The 25,722-nt window shown below is 46.3% G+C and overlaps 1 protein-coding gene across 1 annotated transcript in view; it reads left to right on the forward strand.

Moving 5' to 3' along the window:
- The window catches only part of NT5C1B (5'-nucleotidase, cytosolic IB), a 40,407-nt gene extending 17,690 nt beyond the window's left edge, over positions 1-22,717 (forward strand). Inside the window, exons 3-6 of the mRNA XM_069973137.1 lie at positions 360-489; positions 3,134-3,256; positions 17,038-17,222; positions 18,916-22,717. Of these exons, the coding sequence (XP_069829238.1) occupies positions 360-489; positions 3,134-3,256; positions 17,038-17,222; positions 18,916-19,290 (813 nt within the window). The 3' untranslated portion in view covers positions 19,291-22,717. The remainder of the gene's footprint in view (positions 1-359; positions 490-3,133; positions 3,257-17,037; positions 17,223-18,915) is intronic.
- The last annotated feature ends 3,005 nt before the right edge of the window (positions 22,718-25,722 follow it).

Genomic DNA, 25,722 nt, shown 5'->3' on the forward strand with positions numbered 1-25,722 from the left:
GCGCTGCGCCTCTCTGAACCTCCCCACCCCCCACAGGACGTGCCGGTACGTCCTGCGGAGGAAAAGGGTTAAAGTAAGGTACCGAAATAAAGTAAAAAAATGCAGATAGAATTATGGAAGGATGAAACCTGGACCGTGGGGTCCACGTGAGGTGCTTGACCTGTTAGCTGCCTAGCCTTTGCGTACACTCAAATAACTGCATCCACCCTATAGTTTCTATAGACCTCACTAGCTTCAGTAGGTAGGTCACACGTTAAATAGGAACTGGCCCCATCAGTATTCATGAGTTGTTCATGATGAAGTCCTCCTACAGTCATGTCACCCCCAAATTTTTATATATCTGTCTTCCCCTTATACAGGCCGTGGAGGAGGTTAACAAGCAGCTGAGGTTGCTTTATCCCGATAGTGAAGAACTCTTTGATATCGTCCTGATGACCAATAACCATGCCCAGGTCGGTGTACGGCTCATAAACAGCATCAATCACTATGGTAAGTCTTAGAAATAGCTCTTTCGAGACCAGGTTGGCTTCCATAGTGAAGAGCAGGCTTGGCTCTAGGACGCCTCCTTAATGCGCACATGTTTATTTGTCTATGTCAGCGTATAGATGACAATACAGATTTTGCAGCTTTCATTGTACGCTCCATTCCACAACGGTAGACTTAACTTGTCACATAGGAGCGGCAGCTGAATGGAGGATCTCCTTTTACACGCTTCCTATCTCCATTGAATAACATCCCCCTCCCTACTTTAAACTGCTGATATAGTTGCCTTAACGGGAGGATTAAGTGCAGATGTCCCTGGCTGTGAGGAATGATGACATCTCCCCCCTTTGCTGGTGGGTCGTGTGAGATATAAAAGAGTAAAGAAGCTCACCAGGCAGCTGGAGGAAGAGATGGCTCCGAAAATGTGAGGTCAGCAGCCAAAGTTATGGATGGAGTTAATCAGGAATGGTGTCTGCCCTGGGGTGGTCCTGCCCAAGACTTTCATCATAACACCTATGTCAAGAACCCAAGAATAACAAACTCAAGTGTTGCTATTTCAACTTAAACAGAAAGTAAACCCGGGCCCCTCGTCCCGAGGAGAACAATAGAAGTCCTGATGTTTCCTGTTGGAGCTTCAAAGGACAACATATTTTCATAGAATTGATTCATCATTTTTCTCTTAGGACTTGGAACTTCTTGTGTCCGGTTGTAGGACTATAAACCTATAACGTGTATGTAAGCCATGCACGGAATCTAGGTTGTGTTTATATTAAAGTGGTAATTAAATTAAAGGGTTTTCTTAAAGGGTCATTTCAGGGAAAACTGGAAATTGCTTAGAACGAGTTATTTACTTCTGTTCACACTTCTCCGTCTTTGGTTGTCATGTAGGCCAAATCCTTCATGTCAAGAAATGGGCGGATCAGAGGGCTAGAAGAGGAGGGAACTTCCATTTAAAAATCCCTTAGGATACCATGGCTGCTGATGGGCTGGAGATGGTTGTAATTAAAGGGAACCTGTCGTCCCCCAAACCAACCCTACCTCTGGATACGGCCCCCCATACTTAACCCTCTTCCGATTTCTATGGACGTCAGACTCATCTCCGCTCATTTGCGTATTGAGCGTGCAGATGAGCGAGGGGCCGCATCTCCCCGGTGGGACCGGTATCAGAAGCAGGACCAGCAGGGTGGGCTAAGTATGATGGGCTGTATCCAGGGGTAGGGTGGTTTACGAGGGCTGTCCAGGGGTGACAGGTTCCAAAGGGAAATGTACAGGTTGGAGTAGTGGGTCCATTTTTTTAAATTGCCCAGATCCTGCGATCAGTGCTGGTTTCTTCATGTGCACTGGTGCGGTCTATGCTCTGGAGGCGGGCCCGGCACCCCCAGTGTTATGATATTCCCTCCCCTCTGTGACCTGGCCAGACTTGACTCTAATGAAGATGCGTCACCAAGGTGGGGGATATCATTACACTAGGGGTGCAGGGCCCCCCTTCAGTGTATAAAGCCGGTGCACATGAAGAAACCAGTGTCGATTGTGGGGGGGAAATGGACGACGCCACTAGGATCTTCCCACCGGCACTAACCAGGTAGTAAAAAAAAGAAAATCACTACTCCAACTGGTACATTCACTTTAAATAAGTTATCCAGGCTTAGAAAAACATTACTATTTTTTCCCCCCAGAAACTCCTGTCCTTAGTTTGGGTGTGGGGTTTTGCAGCTCAGTTGCATTGAAGCAAATGGAGTTGAGCTGTAATACCACACTCAGCCTGAGGGCAAGGGTGGCGCTGTTTTTTTTTTTTTTTAAACCCCTTTAGTATGACGTTCAACCATTCACTTTAATGGGAGTTGAGCTGCAGTAACCCAGCCTGGTCACTACACATTGTAAGGAAGAGTCTGCTTCCGTCTCATTGTGTATAGTGCCTGCCACGGCTCTGACAAATATCTGATTAACATACTGTAGTGCTGAATGGTGGCATCCTACTGATAACATAATGACCTATCCTATCCTTAGGAGCCCTAGACAACCACTTTAATATCTGATTTTTTAAAGGGGTTATCCAGTGCTAAAAAAATGGCCACGTTTGCACTACTCTTGTCTCCAGTTTGGGTGGGGTTTGAAACTCAGTTCCTTTAAAATAAATGGAGCTTGATTGCAAACCGCACCTGACCTGGAGACAAGAGTGGGGGAAAAGCACTGGATAACCCCTTTAAGTAATTAGAGCCAGATACAAGATACTCTATTTTCTGATTGTAACTTTATTTACATATTTTTTACATTATAATAGGGACAGACATCTTTTCTGAGTTTTTTAAGGGCATTTACAGATAAGCTTTACAGCAAGCCCCATGAACATAGGAGACAATGACCAGGAGCTGCCCCAATGACTTAAATGGGAAAAGTGTCTGGGCATGTTCTGTGACCTTTGAAGGGAGGGGGAGGCTAAGCTGCTATTGTCTTCTCTATCTACTGGTGTCAGCTTTCACTTTAATGGGCCAATGGATGATATATGCCACTGGTATATGTGAATATTTTAATTTTATGCAAAAGTGATGTGAACAGAGTCTTAGACTGGAATCAGGATCTAGTAAAAGTGAATCAAAAGTTAAACCCAGTATTCTCCCATCACTCTTGTTAATAAAGCTTTCTATTTTAGGCCTGAACATTGAGCGATTCTGCATGACGGGAGGGAAGAGCCCGATCGGGTACCTAAAGGCCTACCTCACCAACCTGTACCTATCGTCAGACTCCGAGAAGGTACAAGAGGCCATTCAGGAAGGTAATGTCCACGCTCAACTGGTTCCCTTTCCAAACAGGAAAGCAAATTGCCGCAGTCTGGAAAAGTCTGTGAATGGATGCTGTCTTTTCCCTGGCAGGTCTGTGCAGATCACTAGGGCACTGTGTCATGGGGCACTCTCAGTGAACTCCGGCCCTAAATGTCTAAAATGAAGCCTGTTGTGCGGCCGGAGGTGGCGGGTACCTGCCTCCTTCATGTCACTCACAAGACTCCCATTCATTCACCTCCCAGCTCTTGACCTGGGTCTTGTATTTCATCTCTGCATCTCATTTTCCTGGGGTTACAACTAAATCACTCATTTTCTGCTAAATCAGTGAAAGCAGACACAACAGAGGCTTCGTATGGGACTGGTCAGCGAGAGGCCACTGACGTGAGTCAAGGCTTGTAACGTTCTAGCCAGCCGTTCCGTGTTATTTCAGGGTGGCTATTATGGCCACTCAATACTTTTACCCAGATTTCCTAGAATTCTAGTGAATAATTTATATTTTTGGCATATCAACTTATATTGATTTATAATTTACTTCTATACAAAAATCTCAAGTCTTCCAGTTGTTATCAGCTGCTGTATGTTCTGCAGGGATTGCTGTATTCTTTCCAGTCTGGAGAACAGGAAAGGTTTTCTATGGGGATTTGCTGCTGCTCTGGACAGTTCCTGACATGGACAAAGATGGCAGCAGAGAGCAGTTTGTCAGGCTGGAAAGAATACACCACTTCCTTCAGGACATACAGCAACTGATAAGTACTGGAAGACAATTTTTTTTAAAGGTAAATTAAAAATCTCTGGCACTTGCTGAGACCAGTTGATTTGAAATATTTATTTTTATTTATTTATTATTTTTATTTTTTTTGGGGGGGTGAACTATCCCTTTATTTTTTGGATTTACTCACTGCATTGATTAGAAGTTAGAGAAACTGTCCCTATAAGATACATTAGCTAGAGCCCTGCCTATGTGATCTTGCAGTCTATAACGAAAAGGTAGTAGATACAAGAAGTCAGAAAATAGAGTAAGAACCTTTAGAGAGTTCTTAAAGGGGGGGGGGGGGGGGTCAAATCAACGGATATCAGAAAGTTATACAGATTTGTAATTTACTTCTTTTTAAAAATCTCAAGTCTTCCAGTACTTATCAGCTGCTGTATGTCCTGCAGGAAGTGGTGTATTCTTTTCAGTCTGACACAGTGCTCTCTGCTGCCACCTCTGTCCATGTCAGGAACTGTCCAGAGCAGCAGCAAATCCCCATAGAAATCCTCTCCTGCTCTGGACAGTTCCTGACATGGACAGAGGTGGCAGCAGAGAGCACTGTGTCAGACTGGAGAGAAAACACCACTTCCTGCAGGACATACAGCAGCTGATCAGTACTGGAAGACTGGAGATTTTTAAATAGAAGTAAATTACAATTCTATATAACCTTTTGAAACCAGCTGAAAAAGGCTTTCGGCGGAGTACCCCTTTAATAAAATGTGTGTTGTATTCATCAGTCCTTTAAACACCAATGAATGTGGCACAGCTACAAAAAACAGCATTCAACTTTTTAAAACTTTTCTCAACACTTTATGAGAAGTCCAGCGGCTCCAGCCAATTTAAAAGTCTGGTAGCCGGCAGGAACAGGGGGGAATATGATCAGGAGTACAAACTTGCCTCTTTCCTTACCTGATCGGCGGGACCGGACTCATGTTTTTCAATGCAAAAGTGGTGAAGCATCCATTACATATGCCCCACTGTGCACACCTGTTTGACCCCTTTCTAAATAAAAGTGTCTCTGCAGGATCAAGAGTAAGAAATTATTTCAGCTTTGTTCCTACTTTTTTAGTATGGAAAAAAAAAATCATCATTGTAAGTTTTAGGACAGGGATGGGGAACCTTCGGCCCACCAGTTGTGGCAAGACAGTAATTCCCATCAAGCTAAAGCTTTGGCTGTCGAGGCATGATGGGAATTGTAGTCTTGCAATAGCTGGAGGGCCAAAGGATTCCCATCCCTAATTTAGGAGTATGGGAGAAAGAACTCTGGTTGGGCCAGTGGTGTAGTTACAGTAGTCACACCATGTAAGTGATGTCCAGATGGCCCATTGAGACTCCACGAGTGGGATTATACAGGGCACATGGTAGATGGGGCAATGAGACTCCACGAGTGGTATTATCAGGGCATATGGTAGATGGGGCAATGAGACTCCACATGAGTGGTATTATACAGGGCACATGGTAGATGGGGCAATGAGACTCCACATGAGTGGTATTATACAGGGCACATGGTAGATGGGGCAATGAGACTCCACATGAGTGGTATTATACAGGGCACATGGTTGATGGGGTCCTGTTGCCCCCGGGGCATGTAATTACACCTCTGGATAAAGCTGTAAATGAGTCCTATCCTGAGACCTTGTGTAGGAAGTCTCCCGGTGTGGAGGGTGCGAGGCCGGATGACTTTGGAGAGTTTCCAGAAGCTGTCAGTCACACGCTGATGTTGTGTAATGGCATTTACATGTGTATATTATTTTGTACATAGTTTGTTATCCTTCTGTTGGCACGGCCTCGCTCTTGTAGTAGCAACATGTTCCACAGACAGAACACATCAGAGATGGCTGTTTGGCTTCTGTTGTGTAAACCTCTGCTGTCAGGGTCAGGCCAAACAGGCGGTTCATTCAGGTCCTGTGACAGGCCAGACAACAGGAGGCCTGACGGCAGCAACGTGACAGGGGGCAGGGTCTGTCCGGCCACGCCGCAGCTATAGCTCACCTCTCCGGGGAATGGCCATGTACTGCTGAGGTTGCACTGCATGTACAGAGGGTTCATCACCTATGGAGAGAGGCATAGATATGTACAGAGGGTTCATCACCTATGGAGAGAGGCATAGATATGTACAGAGGGTTCATCACCTATGGAGAGAGGCATAGATATGTACAGAGGGTTCATCACCTATGGAGAGAGGCATAGATATGTACAGAGGGTTCATCACCTATGGAGAGAGGCATAGATATGTACAGAGGGTTCATCACCTATGGAGAGAGGCATAGATATACTGTATACAGAGGGTTCATCACCTATGGAAAGAGGCATAGATATGTACAGAGGGTTCATCACCTATGGAAAGAGGCATAGATATGTACAGAGGGTTCATCACCTATGGAGAGAGGCATAGATATGTACAGAGGGTTCATCACCTATGGAGAGAGGCATAGATATGTACAGAGGGTTCATCACCTATGGAAAGAGACATAGATATGTACAGAGGGTTTATCACCTATGGAGAGAGGCATAGATATGTACAGAGGGTTCATCACCTATGGAGAGAGGCATAGATATGTACAGAGGGTTTATCACCTATGGAAAGAGACATAGATATGTACAGAGGGTTCATCACCTATGGAGAGAGGCATAGATATGTACAGAGGGCTCATCACCTATGGAGAGAGGCATAGATATGTACAGAGGGTTTATCACCTATGGAGAGAGGCATAGATATGTACAGAGGGTTCATCACCTATGGAGAGAGGCATAGATATGTACAGAGGGTTCATCACCTATGGAGAGAGGCATAGATATGTACAGTACACAAGTATGTCAGATAGATAATAGATGCTCCGGCCGGGATTCCCTCTAACTGCACTGTATGCAAGTTTTGAATTAATCATGGCCGTTGTTGCATTTCGGCAACAACGGCCACGATTAATTCAAATCTTACGCTGTGTGAACATGGCCCTAGTCTGATTCATGTCCCCTAAAGCTCAAAGTCACACCCATTGAAGCCTGATTCAACTCCCTAAAAGGACAAGTGCCATGACAAACTTTTTCTCAGTAATTGAAGCACATTACAAAGTTATATCACTCTGTAATATGCTTCAATCACCTATCTGCCTCCCTTCCCTGTCTTTTCCCCCCTCCACCCCCCACCAGGAAGTGTCCTAACTCACACAGACCTAATAACTGTCCTCACCCTCACCAAGCTCTTTTCTCAGCTCCTTCTCCTGTTACAGTAGCCTCCCCCCTCCCCTGCCTTGTCAGGTGACTCAGCTTGCTCAGCTCCCATTGGCTGAACAACTTCAAGCCATCACTTGTCACATCTCACTTGCTTATCTTCCCTCTGACTGACTCCGGCACATAGGCAGCTCCCCCCTTCCCTCATACCCTCTCTCCTGCTGCCGTGGACTCAGTGAGTGAATGAGTCATGTCACTAGAGAAGATAAGCAAGTGACAATCGGAGTTGAGCAAGCTGAGTCACCTGACAAAGAGGGGGAGACTGGTGTAACAGGACATAGAGCAGCCCACCTGCTGATGACTCATCCAAAAGACAGGGAAGGGAGGCAGATAGGTGATTGAAGCATATTACAGAGTTATATAACTTTGTAATGTGCTTCAATTACTGGGAAAAAGGTTTTCATGGCACTTGTCCTTTAATCCTCATGTTATCCACACAACACTATTCTGGAACATTTTCCATACAGTAAAACTCCATCAGCAATAAACATCACTGAGAACAATGTCGAAGCGTTTTTTTTTCACACAGTCTGACTTCACATAGGGATGGTATGTATCAGGTACCTGGGTTTCATCAGTCCTATTCTGAAACCCTCTGCTCCCCACTGGGCTGGAGTCTCTCTCTCCCTGAGGTAAATCCTGGTCTCTCTCCCTGTGGTAAATCCTGGTCTCTCTCTCTCCCTGAGGTAAATCCTGGTCTCTCTCCCTGAGGTAAATCGTGGTCTCTCTCTCTCCCTGCGGTAAATCCTGGTCTATCTCTCTCTCCCCCTGTGGTAAATCCTGGTGTCTCTCTCCCTGTGGTAAATCCTGGTCTCTCTCTCCCTGTGGTAAATCCTGGTCTCTCTCTCTCCCTGTGGTAAATCCTGGTCTCTCTCTCTCCCTGTGGTAAATCCTGGTCTCTCTCTCTCCCTGTGGTAAATCCTGGTCTCTCTCTCTCCCTGTGGTAAATCCTGGTCTCTCTCTCTCCCTGTGGTAAATCCTGGTCTCTCTCTCTCCCTGTGGTAAATCCTGGTCTCTCTCTCTCTCTCTTTCCCTGAGGTAAATCCTGGTCTCTCTCTCTCTCCCTGTGGTAAATCCTGGTCTCTCTCTCTCTCCCTGTGGTAAATCCTGGTCTCTCTCTCTCTCCCTGTGGTAAATCCTGGTGTCTCTCTCCCTGTGGTAAATCCTGGTGTCTCTCTCCCTGTGGTAAATCCTGGTCTCTCTCTCTCTCCCTGTGGTAAATCCTGGTCTCTCTCTCTCCCTGTGGTAAATCCTGGTCTCTCTCTCTCCCTGTGGTAAATCCTGGTCTCTCTCTCTCCCTGTGGTAAATCCTGGTCTCTCTCTCTCTCTTTCCCTGAGGTAAATCCTGGTCTCTCTCTCTCCCTGTGGTAAATCCTGGTCTCTCTCTCTCCCTGTGGTAAATCCTGGCCTCTCTCTCTCCCCGTGGTAAATCCTGGTCTCTCTCTCTCTCACTGAGGTAAATCCTGGTCTCTTTCTCTCTCCCTGAGGTAAATCCTGGTCTCTCTCTCCCTGAGGTAAATCCTGGTCTCTCTCTCCCTGTGGTAAATCCTGGTCTCTCTCTCTCCCTGTGGTAAATCCTGGTGTCTCTCTCTCTCCCTGTGGTAAATCCTGGTCTCTCTTTCTCCCTGTGGTAAATCCTGGTCTCTCTCTCTCTCTCCCTGTGGTAATTCCTGGTGTCTCTCTCTCCCTGTGGTAAATCCTGGTCTCTCTCTCCCCCTGTGGTAAATCCTGGTCTCTCTCTCTCCCTGTGGTAAATCCTGGTCTCTCTCTCTCTCTTTCCCTGAGGTAAATCCTGGTCTCTCTCTCTCTCCCTGTGGTAAATCCTGGTCTCTCTCTCTCCCTGTGGTAAATCCTGGCCTCTCTCTCTCCCCGTGGTAAATCCTGGTCTCTCTCCCTGAGGTAAATCCTGGTCTCTCTCTCCCTGAGGTAAATCCTGGTCTCTCTCTCCCTGTGGTAAATCCTGGTCTCTCTCTCCCTGTGGTAAATCCTGGTGTCTCTCTCTCTCCCTGTGGTAAATCCTGGTCTCTCTTTCTCCCTGTGGTAAATCCGGCTCTCTCTCTCTCTCTCCCTGTGGTAATTCCTGGTGTCTCTCTCCCTGTGGTAAATCCTGGTCTCTCTCTCCCCCTGTGGTAAATCCTGGTCTCTCTCTCTCCCTGTGGTAAATCCTGGTCTCTCTCTCTCCCTGTGGTAAATCCTGGTCTCTCTCTCTCTTTCCCTGAGGTAAATCCTGGTCTCTCTCTCTCTCTCTCTCTCCCTGTGGTAAATCCTGGTCTCTCTCTCTCCCTGTGGTAAATCCTGGTCTCTCTCTCTCCCTGTGGTAAATCCTGGCCTCTCTCTCTCCCCGTGGTAAATCCTGGTCTCTCTCTCTCCCTGAGGTAAATCCTGGTCTCTTTCTCTCTCCCTGAGGTAAATCCTGGTCTCTCTCTCCCTGAGGTAAATCCTGGTCTCTCTCTCCCTGTGGTAAATCCTGGTCTCTCTCTCTCTCTCTCTCTCTCTCTCTCCCTGTGGTAAATCCTGGTGTCTCTCTCTCTCCCTGTGGTAAATCCTGGTCTCTCTTTCTCCCTGTGGTAAATCCGTCTCTCTCTCTCTCTCTCCCTGTGGTAATTCCTGGTGTCTCTCTCCCTGTGGTAAATCCTGGTCTCTCTCTCTCCCTGTGGTAAATCCTGGTCTCTCTCTCTCCCTGTGGTAAATCCTGGTCTCTCTCTCTCTTTCCCTGAGGTAAATCCTGGTCTCTCTCTCTCTCCCTGTGGTAAATCCTGGCCTCTTTCTCTCCCCGTGGTAAATCCTGGTCTCTCTCTCTCTCCCTGAGGTAAATCCTGGTCTCTTTCTCTCTCCCTGAGGTAAATCCTGGTCTCTCTCTCCCTGAGGTAAATACTGGTCTCTCTCTCCCTGTGGTAAATCCTGGCCTCTCTCTCTCCCTGTGGTAAATCCTGGTCTCTCTCTCCCTGTGGTAAATCCTGGTCTCTCTCTCTCCCTGTGGTAAATCCTGGTGTCTCTCTCCCTGTGGTAAATCCTGGTCTCTCTTTCTCTCCCTGAGGTAAATCCTGGTCTCTCTCTCTCCCTGTGGTAAATCCTGGTCTCTCTCTCTCCCGGTGGTAAATCCTGGTCTCTCTCTCTCTCCCTGTGGTAAATCCTGGTCTCTCTCTCTCTCTTTCCCTGAGGTAAATCCTGGTCTCTCTCTCTCTCTCTCCCTGTGGTAAATCCCGGTCTCTCTCTCTCCCTGTGGTAAATCCTGGCCTCTCTCTCTCCCCGTGGTAAATCCTGGTCTCTCTCTCTCTCCCTGAGGTAAATCCTGGTCTCTTTCTCTCTCCCTGAGGTAAATCCTGGTCTCTCTCTCCCTGAGGTAAATCCTGGTCTCTCTCTCCCTGTGGTAAATCATGGTCTCTCTCTCTCTCTCTCTCTCCCTGTGGTAAATCCTGGTGTCTCTCTCTCTCCCTGTGGTAAATCCTGGTCTCTCTTTCTCCCTGTGGTAAATCCTGGTCTCTCTCTCTCTCCCTGTGGTAATTCCTGGTGTCTCTCTCTCCCTGTGGTAAATCCTGGTCTCTCTCTCCCCCTGTGGTAAATCCTGGTCTCTCTCCCTGTGGTAAATCCTGGTCTCTCTCTCTCCCTGTGGTAAATCCTGGTCTCTCTCTCTCTCTCTTTCCCTGAGGTAAATCCTGGTCTCTCTCTCTCTCTCCCTGTGGTAAATCCTGGCCTCTCTCTCTCCCTGTGGTAAATCCTGGTCTCTCTCTCCCTGTGGTAAATCCTGGTCTCTCTCTCCCTGTGGTAAATCCTGGTCTCTCTCTCTCCCTGTGGTAAATCCTGGTGTCTCTCTCCCTGTGGTAAATCCTGGTCTCTCTTTCTCTCCCTGAGGTAAATCCTGGTCTCTCTCTCTCCCTGTGGTAAATCCTGGTCTCTCTCTCTCCCGGTGGTAAATCCTGGTCTCTCTCTCTCTCCCTGTGGTAAATCCTGGTCTCTCTCTCTCTCTTTCCCTGAGGTAAATCCTGGTCTCTCTCTCTCTCTCCCTGTGGTAAATCCTGGTCTCTCTCTCCCCCTGTGGTAAATCCTGGCCTCTCTCTCTCCCCGTGGTAAATCCTGGTCTCTCTCTCTCTCCCTGAGGTAAATCCTGGTCTCTTTCTCTCTCCCTGAGGTAAATCCTGGTCTCGCTCTCCCTGAGGTAAATCCTGGTCTCTCTCTCCCTGTGGTAAATCATGGTCTCTCTCTCTCTCTCCCTGTGGTAAATCCTGGTGTCTCTCTCTCTCCCCGTGGTAAATCCTGGTCTCTCTTTCTCCCTGTGGTAAATCCTGGTCTCTCTCTCTCTCCCTGTGGTAATTCCTGGTGTCTCTCTCTCCCTGTGGTAAATCCTGGTCTCTCTCTCTCCCTGTGGTAAATCCTGGTCTCTCTCTCTCCCTGTGGTAAATCCTGGTCTCTCTCTCTCCCTGTGGTAAATCCTGGTCTCTCTCTCTCTCTCTCTCTCTTTCCCTGAGGTAAATCCTGGTCTCTCTCTCTCTCTCTCCCTGTGGTAAATCCTGGTCTCTCTCTTTCCCTGTGGTAAATCCTGGCCTCTCTCTCTCCCCGTGGTAAATCCTGGCCTCTCTCTCTCCCTGTGGTAAATCCTGGCCTCTCTCTCTCCCCGTGGTAAATCCTGGTCTCTCTCTCTCTCTCCCTGAGGTAAATCCTGGTCTCTTTCTCTCTCCCTGAGGTAAATCCTGGTCTCTCTCTCCCTGAGGTAAATCCTGGTCTCTCTCTCCCTGTGGTAAATCCTGGTCTCTCTCTCTCTTTCTCCCTGTGGTAAATCCTGGTGTCTCTCTCTCTCTCTCTGTGGTAAATCCTGGTCTCTCTTTCTCCCTGTGGTAAATCCGTCTCTCTCTCTCTCTCTCTCCCTGTGGTAATTCCTGGTGTCTCTCTCCCTGTGGTAAATCCTGGTCTCTCTCTCTCTCCCTGTGGTAAATCCTGGTCTCTCTCTCTCCCTGTGGTAAATCCTGGTCTCTCTCTCTCCCTGTGGTAAATCCTGGTCTCTCTCTCTTTCCCTGAGGTAAATCCTGGTCTCTCTCTCTCTCCCTGTGGTAAATCCTGGCCTCTTTCTCTCCCCGTGGTAAATCCTGGTCTCTCTCTCTCTCCCTGAGGTAAATCCTGGTCTCTTTCTCTCTCCCTGAGGTAAATCCTGGTCTCTCTCTCCCTGAGGTAAATCCTGGTCTCTCTCTCCCTGTGGTAAATCCTGGCCTCTCTCTCTCCCTGTGGTAAATCCTGGTCTCTCTCTCTCCCTGTGGTAAATCCTGGTCTCTCTCTCTCCCTGTGGTAAATCCTGGTCTCTCTCTCTCCCTGTGGTAAATCCTGGTCTCTCTCTCTCTCTTTCCCTAAGGTAAATCCTGGTCTCTCTCTCTCCCTGTGGTAAATCCTGGTCTCTCTCTCTCCCTGTGGTAAATCCTGGCCTCTCTCTCTCCCCGTGGTAAATCCTGGTCTCTCTCTCTCTCCCTGAGGTAAATCCTGGTCTCTTTCTCTCTCCCTGAGGTAAATCCTGGTCTCTCTCTCCCTGAGGTAAATCCTGGTCTCTCTCTCCCTGTGGTAAATCCTGGTCTCTCTCTCTCTCTCCCTGTGGTAAATCCTGGTGTCTCTCTCTCTCCCTGTGGTAAATCCTGGTCTCTCTTTCTCCCTGTGGTAAATCCTGGTCTCTCTCTCTCTCTCCCTGTGGTAATTCCTGGTGTCTCTCTCTCCCCGTGGTAAATCCTGGTCTCTCTCTCCCCCTGTGGTAAATCCTGGTCTCTCTCTCTCCCTGTGGTAAATCCTGGTCTCTCTCTCTCCCTGTGGTAAATCCTGGTCTCTCTCTCTCTCTTTCCCTGAGGTAAATCCTGGTCTCTCTCTCTCTCCCTGTGGTAAATCCTGGTCTCTCTCTCTCTCCCTGTGGTAAATCCTGGCCTCTCTCTCTCCCCATGGTAAATCCTGGTCTCTCTCTCTCCCTGAGGTAAATCCTGGTCTCTTTCTCTCTCCCTGAGGTAAATCCTGGTCTCTCTCTCCCTGAGGTAAATCCTGGTGTCTCTCTCCCTGTGGTAAATCCTGCTCTCTCTCTCTCTCTCTCTCCCTGTGGTAAATCCTGGTGTCTCTCTCTCTCTCCCTGTGGTAAATCCTGGTCTCTCTTTCTCCCTGTGGTAAATCCGTCTCTCTCTCTCTCTCTCCCTTGGTAATTCCTGGTGTCTCTCTCCCTGTGGTAAATCCTGGTCTCTCTCTCTCCCTGTGGTAAATCCTGGTCTCTCTCTCTCCCTGTGGTAAATCCTGGTCTCTCTCTCTCTTTCCCTGAGGTAAATCCTGGTCTCTCTCTCTCTCCCTGTGGTAAATCCTGGCCTTTTTCTCTCCCCGTGGTAAATCCTGGTCTCTCTCTCTCCCTGATGTAAATCCTGGTCTCTTTCTCTCCCTGTGGTAAATCCTGGCCTCTCTCTCTCCCTGTGGTAAATCCTGGTCTCTCTCTCTCCCTGTGGTAAATCCTGGTCTCTCTCTCTCCCTGTGGTAAATCCTGGTCTCTCTCTCTCTTTCCCTGAGGTAAATCCTTGTCTCTCTCTCTCTCCCTGTGGTAAATCCTGGCCTCTTTCTCTCCCCGTGGTAAATCCTGGTCTCTCTCTCTCTCCCTGAGGTAAATCCTGGTCTCTCTCTCTCCCTGTGGTAAATCCTGGCCTCTCTCTCTCCCTGTGGTAAATCCTGGTCTCTCTCTCTCCCTGTGGTAAATCCTGGTCTCTCTCTCTCCCTGTGGTAAATCCTGGTGTCTCTCTCCCTGTGGTAAATCCTGGTCTCTTTTTCTCTCCCTGAGGTAAATCCTGGTCTCTCTCTCTCCCTGAGGTAAATCCTGGTTTCTCTCTCTCTCCCTGAGGTAAATCCTGGTCTCTATCTCTCTCCCTGAGGTAAATCCTGGTCTCTCTCTCCCTGTGGTAAATATTGGTCTGTACTATTATTTCTGGCTTTTCAGTATTTTTACCTCACAAAACAGGATCTTGTTCCTTTCTCTCTTTTTCATACAACAGAATCCCGCTTCTTGTTACCTTAGAGCCAGGGCCGTATTTACCACTAGGCACCCGTGGTCCGGTGCCTAGGGCAGCACCTTGCAGGGGGGCAGCACCAGGGAGCAGGGGGACAGAAAAAACTAATTTTTTTTGTTTTTTATTTTTTTTAGTTTCCCTCCTCCCGTTCACACTTGCCAGTAAATCTGGTGTCTGTTCCAGGGGGGTGGGGGGTATGGTGGTATTGGTCAGGTCTGGTATCGCCAATAGGTGCGTGAAGATGGGGCGTCTTCAGGTTTAGTGCCTAGGGCAGCAGCAGCTGTTAATACAGCCCTGCTCAGAGCACACACTGACACTGACTGGATCTCCACACTAGATCCTTCTGTGTCCCTCCTCTCTTTCCCAGCATGCACAGCACACATCTGCCTGTTAACTCCTTCACTGCTGGACAACTACCAATGCAGTGTGCTGGCACCCTCCCATTGCCAGACTAATTAAAGGGGTTGTCCGGCGAAAAAAAATTATTCACAGAATAACACACATTACAAAGTTATACAACTTTGTAATGTATGTTATGTCTGTGAATGGCCCCCTTCCCCGTGTTTCCCCCCACCCACGCTAGACCCGGAAGTGTGGTGCATTATACTCACCGCATGTCGTGTCGTCCACGGTCTCCGATCGTCAGCAGTGACGTCTTCTTCGGGAGCTTGGCGGATCTTCCCGAGTGCCGGCCGCCCTCTGCAGCGTCATCCGAAGCTCAGCCGCGATTGGCTGAGCATAACTGTGCTCAGCCAATCGCGGCTGAGCGGCTGATGACGCGGCCACGTCATCAGCTGCTCAGCCGCGATTGGCTGAGCACAGTTATGCTCAGCCAATCGCGGCTGAGCTTCGGATGACGCTGCAGAGGGCGGCCGGCACTCGGGAAGATCCGCCAAGCTCCCGAAGAAGACGTCACTGCTGACGATCGGAGACCGTGGTCGGCACGCGACAGGTAATGTATAGCGCACCACACTTCCGGGTACACGGGTGGGGGTGGTGGGACACGGGGAAGGGGGCCATTCACAGACATAACATACATTACAAAGTTGTATAACTTTGTAATGTGTGTTATTCTGTGAATAATTTTTTTTCGCCGGACAACCCCTTTAACCCTTCGTCAAACTTACCCTCAGCCACACTCATATACCCATCTCCTGAACTGATTTATGCCCTCTCACCTTCATCTTCACACCCCCTTAGGGTAGCTTCACACGTACCGGATCCGCTGCAAGTTTGCAGCAAAATCCGCTGCGGATCCTGGTAGTGTGAAGGTCTATGGTTTTACATATCCGCAGCGGATGCGGTCTGTGTGAAGCTACTCTTCGGGTGCCTTCACACCTACCGGATCCTCAGCTGATCTCATGCTGCGAGTTTGCAGCGAGATCTGCTACGGATCCAGTCCCATTCATTTCTATAGAGAACATACATGACATCCCGCTGTGAGTATGTGCCTTAACCCCCTGTTGCCCGCAGCCTGTAGCCCCGCTGCCGAGAGCATACATTACCTGCTCTGGTGACGCGGCTGCATGTCAGGCTCAGCAGCACTGATTGGCTGAGCGGGACCGGAGCCGGGAGCCTGACATGCAGCCGTGTCGCCAGAGCAGGTACTGTATGCTCTCGGCGACGGGGCTACAGGCTGTGGGCGACAGGGGGTTAACCCTCCGTCACATACAATATCGGTTCTAACAAGTTCACATACAATGTGACTGTCAGGCGCAGGCTAGAAAAATACCTATAATATCTAATGTTTGCAATTTTAGTGCTCTAAAAGTGATCAGTGACCTTCATAGGGATGTAATAAAAGAGACTACACATAATCAGGTGGAAAAAAAAACATTTACTTAAAGGGGTTGTCCACTTTATAGTAACATTGCTCAGTGTACAGTATTAGTAGGTGTAGTCACTGTATATACTGACAGAAGCTCCCTGTGTACTCACTGTATATACTGACAGCAGCTCCCTGTGTACCTCATAGAGCTAATATCAGACTCCCCTCCTCCAGGCTGGGCTGTCCTGCTCTGAGGTGTTTTGGTCCATAAGATTGCTTACATGGAGGAGCATGTGATCATGCCCCGCCCCCAGTGTCCACCACTGAGCCTGTATATGTCTATGGAGAACACAGTGGACAGGGCATGGTCACATGCTCCTCCATGTCAGCCATTTTGTGGACTGAAACAAAACAGAGCAGGGCAGCCCAGCCTGGTGAAGTGGAGTCTGATATTAGCTATTTGCTGCGGACACCAAAATCATCTTTAATCGTTCAGTGTTTTTCCACATTGGTTCACATTTTGTGTAAGGGCCGCATTAGACAGCCTGTCAGGTCATCACTCACTTGCTCCTCATCCTTTGGTCGTTGTTGGTTCTTTTACATACGCAAACCGCCACTATTATTATCAAGACTTTAGGTTGTGCTTTACATCAAAGATAATGCACGATGTCGGCTGATTGATGAATTAAAACATGACCTATTACACCAAACGATTATCGGCCGGAACGACCCCCACGTGCCCCCTCATATTCACACCCCCTGACCCTGATTCCCACTCCCTCTCCCTCTTATCCTGGCATTGTCCTGTTTGGAATAAAGTTCCCGCCAATTTGACTTCCTAGGGAAATATACTGTTCATCAACCAAATAGTAAAAGCTCAAAACTTGAAAACAACCCACAGCTAAAAAGTGATTTTAAAAAAATAGTTGTTTTTGTTTATTTGTTTGTTTTGGGGGGGTTATACCCATTACTGGTCCTTTATAAAGAGTGAACTAAAGCATTTATTGTATGTCATTTCAGGAATTGCAGCTGCCACCATGTTTATTTCCAAGCGAGACATTGTCCTACCAGAGAAGGAGCTGAGAGTGGCTTTCGATGGGGATGCCGTCCTGTTCTCTGATGAATCTGAGCAAATTGTTAAAGAAAGGGGTTTGGACTCTTTCTTTGAACATGAGAAAAAATTTGAGAACAAGCCACTGGCACAGGTACTGTATAGAGACACAAGGACACTTAAAGGGGAACTATTTTTTTCTATAGGTAGTCTCCATCGCTCTTCAAGAGTGACTAGGCAGCAGGAAAGGACTGGGCAAAAAAATAATATAGCCCTGCACTGCTGCCCCTTGCAGAAGTACCACCCCTGAGACATCACAGTACATGGTGCTTGGAAACTGTAGCCACTGTAGCCATTAGACTCAATCAGAAGTCATATGCAACAACAAGGGCACTACAACTAGTCCAGAGGAGCAGTAATGGGGGAGCAGGAGACCACTGCCTCCAGGCAGATGCTGTAAAAGTGTCCAAGTATACTGTATATTTATTGGCCAGTGATGGACGCCATACAGTAGCATCAAACAGCCATAGGGTCCCACTGTACAAAAACGAACACTATGGGGGACATTTATAATCTATATATATAATATAATATATAGATAGATAGATAGATAGATAGATAGATAGATAGATAGATTGTGGGAGGTTAGCTCCGTCACAGGTATCACAGACACAGCAGAGTTAAAAATAAGTGGGTTTTATTTCACCAAGTCCAAGCAGTAACAAAATAGTTTTTCTTCAGCAGGTGCAAATAACATAAAGATAGCCTGGCTTCAGACACAAAGGGTTAAATGAAAACAGGATTTCTCACCAGAACAGTCTTTTTAGGCTACAGCAGGTTCTCCAGCTTCTCTGCCTGGAACCAACACAGCAGAACCTCCAAACAAGCTCCAGTCTTGGAGTTACACACCACACAGCTCACCTCATTTCCTGGCCGTTATAGGGAAAACCCAGGATGGATAGGTGGGAGCAGTCATCTCACCCAACTCTGAGACTGCTCCAGTAAAAGCCGGCCTGGGACAACTGCTTGAAAGCAGGTATACCAAATTTGTAAAAACCTGTCAGTAACCTATGGTTACTGACCAATTCTATTAGGCCACGGTGACACGTATCTGTCATCGACCACCATACCTTGTGCCTTGTCACAATATATATATATATATATATATATATAAATATACAGCCCTTGCTTCACGATAATCAAGCCGTGTAATAGGCTGAGTAAATCGAACACCGATATACTGGATCGGCGCACTTTTACTAAAGTGATTGGGCCGTGTCATACGCTATAGACAAATGCCAAGACTTCGCTATAGACAAAGGCCATAGCGTTAGTGTGGACAGACTCTTACACTGGTTATGCATCTATGTGATCGGGGCCAATTTCTTCATTGTTGACTTTTCAATGCTCAGTGCTCGGTGCATGACTATGCCACCTTGTATTATATACATGGTACCAAGTCCAAAAATGTCCGGAGCTGCTAATTCCCGCCGTGTGGTGACAACAGCTTGCTTTCATTCCGCGCAGACCTGTATAATGTAACATGTATCACATAACGCTCCGGGTATTTGTTATTCCACATTTTCAAAACACTGGAGCAGAATTGTTATGTGATTTTTAAATGCAACAAATAGCCGGTGCCAAGTCTGTGCCCGATGTCAGACAGGATTACACAATCCGAGCAGCCTGCTAGAAACAGGTTCTCGAAGCGAGCCTTACAATTATTATAATGTGGTTATTCCTTCTAACCTACTTAAGATTTTGTTATTTAAGCTGCATATTGATGGAAATGCTGCCGTCGCAGGAAACCTACCCATACTATAGTAATGTCCTCATGTCTCCCACAGGGTCCATTGAAATGCTTTCTAGAAGCTTTAGGAAAGCTCCAGAGGAAGTTTTATGCTAAAGATGCCCGTCTGAAGTGCCCCATAAGGACCTACCTTGTGACAGCCAGAAGTGCCGCCAGCTCTGGAGCCCGAGCCCTAAAGACCTTGCGTGCCTGGGGTCTGGAGGTGGATGAGGCGCTTTTCCTTGCAGGAGCGCCCAAAGGACCCATTTTAGACAAGATTCGGCCTCATCTTTTCTTCGATGACCAAATGTTTCACATAGAAGGTGCCCAAGAACTGGGTACAATCGCAGCTCATGTTCCTTACGGGATTGGTCAGAAGTATCACAAATCGGCCTTAAAGGAAGAACCCAAGAAGGAAGCAGAAACGAAGTAGACATACTATTTTTTTTTTTTAAAGGGAATCCGTCACTAGGTGTATGATGCCTTAAATGAGGGCAGCATAAACTAGTGACAGAAATGCTGAGCAGATCGGTGTATTACTTACATCATTCTGTTCAGCCGTTCTCCTAATATGCAGGAGAATAGGATTCTTGCCACACCCCTCCCCCCGCCCTCCAGCTGCTGATTGAGAGTTGGCTGCCAATACACAGCATGGATGGATAACTGCCAAGGAGCAGCTGGTGGGCGGAGTTTTCCCATCTATCCCATTGCACTGTTTTAGTTAAGTAAGAAATCTATCATTTGCCTTTAAATCTATCATTTGCCTTTGAAACAGCAGGTGTGTGTGTGTGTGTGTGTGGGGGGGGGGGACATAATACCCATCACTATTCACCTGTGCCCATGCCTCACCAGCGCTGGATCCCCACTTCTGTCTAAGCTGTGTGTTTCCAGCCTGACATAAGTTTTTGTTAAAGGGTTACTCCTTCAAAAATCTTTTTCTTTTAAATCAACTGGTTTCAAAAAGTTATATAGATTTGTAATTTACTTCTAGCAAATCCCTGTAGAAAACATCTCCTGGTCTGGACAGTTCCTGACATGGACAGAGGTGGCAGCATAGAGCGATGTGTCAGACTGAAGAGAATACACCACTTCCTGCAGGACATACAGCAGCTGATAAGTACAGGCAGACTTGAGATTTTTTAAATAGAAATAAATTACAAATCTATATAACGTTCTGAAACCAGTTGATTTGAAAGAAAAAGATTTTACCCCTTTAAATGACTAAGGAGATGGGCAAAGCTGTCTAGTATTATGTAGTCACATATAGGATAACCCTGTGGGAGGGACAGCAATTTTTTATTATTATTATTATATTCTTATGTGTGGTGTTTTAGGAAATTATTGAACTTTTAGTGCACAATCTTCATTAGGACCACCTCCCCAAATGGTGGAAGGTCCAACAAACCTTTTGTTCCCATCTGGGCATTTATGACATACCCACCTGGGACTTACCATGAGATTGAGCCCCTGACCCCCAACCCCTGGCTTCCTCTACCCTTATAGCCCAAGGTGGATATGAAGACAAAAACAACTGAACCACTGTTCTAACCGTGTTGCGTAACTCTCGTTGACTTCAATGGAAGTTGCCTAAACAAAGCAGCACTGCAATTTACAATCATTACATAGCTTGCTGAAACTGTAGCTAGTCAACAATAGGGGTAGGAGGATGTTCCAAAGGCTTTCTGACAATATCTTGGTGGACAAAGTCACTCATTTTGGTATACACCTGGTTTGTGCAAACATTTGTGATTTTTATTGAAATTTTACACCACTTTCACCACTTTTTTTTTAAGAGGGCAGGGCTTAGCAGTAGGGGCTAAGGAAATGGAAGGAAATGTACCATCAGTTCAAGTTTTGCACATGGATAGAACAGCGCCGGCCTGGGAAAGCCAGTGCCGCAGTCCTCTTTTTGTACCATGGCCCGATTCCCGCATACAACGCTGTTCTATTCCTGGCGCTGAAGCATTGGAGTCAGGCAGCCCGCCCCCAAATGGTGGTTTTCACCCACTGGGGGCAGGCCAGCCCGCCTCCAGTGCTTCAGCCCAGCCGGTGCCCGGGAATAGAATGGCGCCGTAAGCGGGGATCGGCCTCAGTTCAAAAAAAGGACCATGTCACCAGCTTCCCCTTCGCCAGCGCAGTTCTATTCATGGGCAAAATTGAACAGTGTTATAGGGCAGCCTCCTCCTAATAAATTTGACACCTCTTACTGCAGTGGACCTATGTTAATGAATGACCTGTTCAACCAAATCCTCTTAATGTTTTCTCATGGTGGAGTTTCTTTTTTTTTTTCTAATGTTTTTAATTGTACAATAAGCTTTTATTGTATTTTGCTGCTCGTACGTTGAGAGGAAGGCTTGGTAGGAAACCCATACTTTGTAATAGGGTTATTCATTGGATGCAGTCAGGTATTCCCTGTTATCTGATATCATATTATATATATATCTTTTTTTCTTTTTTTTTTTGTGGTTTGTAGTCGATTAGTTTCTTGTAGATTCAGGGATGAAAAGTAAAATGTCGGTATGTAACATTTGCTATATTTTACGGTTCTGCAACAATGTTTGGTCGACAGCTATCTGTCCCATTCCCCCCATATACATGGACATTTGAAGCATGTTTGGTTCATGTGTTCGCAAAGGAGAGAGGAGGGGGCCAGACATCCCCGGTGATAGTTTATCTCTCTGGGAACAAAAGGGCTCTGAAGTTGAAATCCTAAATGCCCAACCATTTTCTCCCCTGACATCGTTGGGAAGCCATCATACACTTTAGACAGTGGACAAGTCCCACCAAAGTTGGTGCGTTGAGGCGACTTTTAACTAATTTGGATAGGGACTCTAAGAGAGCAGAAAGTCTGACTGGCTGAGGTCATGGCTACTACATAATGATATTCAACTTACTGTTTGGGGTTGTTGCAGAAGCAGAATTGTCTTCAGTTGCCTTGGCCTATGACCATTTTAGCATTGCTGTTACAAGACTCTATCGTATTCTATCAGTTTACAGACAGTTGCAATACAGTACTTATACTTGACTACAATGGCATTCATGGAAGCCTTCATATTCCAGTCTTGGAAGGTAACACCAAATATCAATAGTTATAAAATTATAATAGCAGGCTCTTATTGTAGGACAAAGGTTATGGACCATATCACAAGTGGACTTATTTTTAGAGATGAGTGCAATTCGAGCATGCTGGAGTCCAATGGTTTGGGATTTGAATACCAGTGGCTGAGGAAGATGGAAGCAACCCTAGGGAGTCTGGGAAAACATGGCTACAGCTATAGACCATAGCTTGTATCCATGTTTTTCCAGACTCCCTAGGGCTGCATCCAACTTCAGCCATTAGTATTCAAATGCCAAACCATCAAACACCAGCACGCTTGAGTTGTGCTCATCTGTACTTATTTTGGTTTGGCATCTACTTCACTACTTATTCATGGTTGGAATAATTTTGATTTTAATATCACAATCCTATTTGTTACACTTGGATTTAATTATTGAGTGTTTATTGCTCTATCATAGGGATCTAGTCTTTTTGGGGATAGTTTTACTGTAATATTATTGTCATTGTGCAGCTCGTAGTACCACCTGCATGGTTGTTGGTCCATTCAGCTTAGACACGGTATAAGTAACCAATAAGGACCATCTGCCGTGACACATTGTCTAACGTGATATCTTTTAAAGTCTTTTTACCAGTCCTGGCCACAATCGTAATGTTTACAATAAGGGGGGGATACCAAAGACATACTTGTAGTGTTATTGCGTGATACTTGGTATTTTTCTTACTTTAATCTTCATCTGAAAATATTTGTAACAAAAATATTTTTCTACACAATATGAAACTTTCTGTAATGCGGTATTAAAATAGCTGTAAAAAAAATTCTCGTGTTTTTTTGTATTTCTCTCTTCAGTCTTTCATTCTTCAGCTGGTAGCATGGATGATAACAGGCAGTGCACCATGGGAAAAAAGGATGCACATTAGCTCTTGTCTATTAGGGGAACATTGCAGTGTTGTGTTTGCCTCTGCCCGCAGCCTTCAGAGGAACTTCAGAGCCAGTCTCTGAAGTGGCAGGTCGCTCAGCCAATCACTGGCCACGGCTGTCCCGTCCCAGCCAGTGATTGGCTGAGCAGCCTGTCACTGGTTGCCGGGAGGCGCAAAGAGAACACTGAAAAGCGTGGACAGGTAATGTACGAACTTAATCATCTTATTAACAGATTGGTCAGCCATCAGTCTTGTATCACTATTACACCTAGTGATGCACGGTTGGCAGCAGATAATTTTGGAGTAGGGCCAAAAGACACGATCAGTTGATGATCTTTGTCATCAGCTGATCATTGTCTTTATTACACACAGTGATAATCGGCTGATTCAGGCAGATTATCGCTCTGTGTAATAGGACCCTAAGTCTCCAGACACCAGTTGATCTTCTCAATGACAACCAGTAGCTTTACCAGGAAATCTGGAGTGCTGTACTCACTGCACTGCTGTGTCAGTCTTAACGCCCTCCTCTCTAATGTTATCATGTGTTTGACTGACAGAAGGGCTATAGGAAAGATATGTGAAAAAAAATGTGTTCAGTAAGTCTTAAAAAGAAACAACCAGAACTATGTGTACCTGTTTCAAGAAAAATTTAAGTTTATAAAGTATAATGTAGCATGTCATTACAGATCCTTCTTGAGTCTATAGGAGCTTGGGGATTGCTTGGCACTGCACTCATACAGGAGAATGTCAGAATGGCCCTTATTTCCTGCATTCCGTCTCATCTTGCAGTTGCTAGAGACAGAATGCCATTGGCAACCGGGTGTGGCTTGCAGAAAGGGTTGTAGGGAGACCTCTAGTGGCCAGTACTTCAGAGAAGTAAAATAAGCATTTTTGATCATTAATAGTGACGAGCGAACCCCAAGCATGCTTGGGTTAATCCGAACCTGAGCGTTCAGCATTTGATTACCGGCGGTTGCAAAAGTTTGATACAGCCTTAGAGAGTCCTGGAAAACATGAATACAGCCATAGGCCATAGGTAGGGATGAGCGAACCGGACGAGGCTTGGGTTCACATGAACCTGAACTATCGGCTTCTGATTCCCGCTGTCTGCCCGCCCCGTGGAGAGAGTGGATACAGCCTGAGGACCGCCAAGAAAACTGGGATACAGCCTATGGCTATGGCTGTATCCCAGTTTTCCAGGCTGTGCTCAGGCTGTATCCACCTTCTCCACGGAGCTGGCAGACAGCGGGAATCAGAAGCCGATAGTTCAGGTTCATATGAACCCAAACCTCAGTCGGTTCGCTCATCCCTGGCCATAGGTTATATCCACGTTTTCCAGGACTCCCTAAGTCTGTATTCAACTTCTGCAACCACCGGTAATCAAATGTGAAATAACGGCTGCAGTTTGCACAACTATGGCCGTTGTTATGAAATACGGTCATTGTTTTTACATAGTGTGAACCTGGCCTAAAGCTCTTGGGCCAACATATTTTATGTGACATAGAGTGTAAGTTAAAGTGCAACCCTACAACCCTATTACTATTCCTTTAGTTTCTCCACAGTAAGGGTATGTTCACACTACGTGATACGCAAGGAAATTTCAAGTGGACACCGCGTGGCGGACTCCGCTTGAAGTTCCGCCGGTCCCATTGACTCAATGGATTTCTCAAGCTCATACCCTAAGAACAACAACCTCCAGTCTCTACAATGAGACACAATAAATCAAGGGCAGAACAAATACGGTACATAGACTGCTCATCTCCACCTCAGGTATTCAGGTGAAGAGGTGACTGAGCAGGTGCAGAGCCTTTTTTCATCTATTTGAAAGGTATCTTGTAAGACTAAAGCAAAAACTCCCCAAGAATATTGCCTCAGCCAAGAACCTCTGTTTTACTTGGCAATGCTGTGTTGACCTGGAGCAACAGAACCTGGCTGTATAAACCAGGTACTTGCACATTCTATTACGTCTACCTTATAAAATGTTCACTAGACTATTATTTTCACTTCAGAATTTATTAGGGAACACACTTCCAAATCCTAATCAGCCTTTTTGGATATGGTATGCAATAGGGGGGGGGGGGGGGGGTAGCGGCGTACGGATCATGTAAATGAACTCAACATTGTTTCATACTTCATTGCTAAAAACAAGAAGAAGAAAAAAAAAGCTTTAAAAATTGCAATTTTTTTTTTTTTTTACAGAAATCCATATTTAGACCAAGGATTATTTTCACAATTTATTGATGCAGGTGTAGGATTGAAGCAAATGTTCCCATGGATCGGTGACAGCATCACTATATTAAATGGAATAGTACTGATGATATATGGGATCGGAAGAATGTGCTTTCCCATGCAGCTTGGGTCGTGTTCTAGGATCCGAGCTGAAGGAATTCTGGAAAGACTTGATGTCTATTATCCGGAAGCCTACTGCTAATAATATAAGCCAGCTATTGCTGATACTGAACGTGCTCAGTATACATACGGGGGGGGGATTACATAGACCAGGGCTTCATCTGCCAGTCTGAATCTGAATTAGACTGGGCCAAATATATTTAGAGGTGCGTGTGTTGCTTTCCATGAGCCACAAACCAAAATGTACCCCAACTCTTACGTGGTGGAGAGTTCCACTACAATGTATGCCAATTTTACTGAAGAATGTTCGGTTGATAGTCCATGCACCTCAGTATAGGTCCAACCCACTTAAAAACAGCAAAAAGTTTTCAGAAAATAGATGTACAAGGCTTAAGGGGTACTCCTGCATTTTTGTTTTTGTTTTTTTCTTTCTTTTAAACCAACTGGTGTTAAAAATGTATTTAGATTTGTAACATACTCCTATTTAAACAACTCCAGTCTTCCAGTACTTATCAGCTGATGTATGCCACCCCTGTCCAT

Source organism: Dendropsophus ebraccatus, chromosome 6, assembly GCF_027789765.1.
Source record: "Dendropsophus ebraccatus isolate aDenEbr1 chromosome 6, aDenEbr1.pat, whole genome shotgun sequence".
Classification (NCBI taxonomy): domain Eukaryota; kingdom Metazoa; phylum Chordata; class Amphibia; order Anura; family Hylidae; genus Dendropsophus; species Dendropsophus ebraccatus.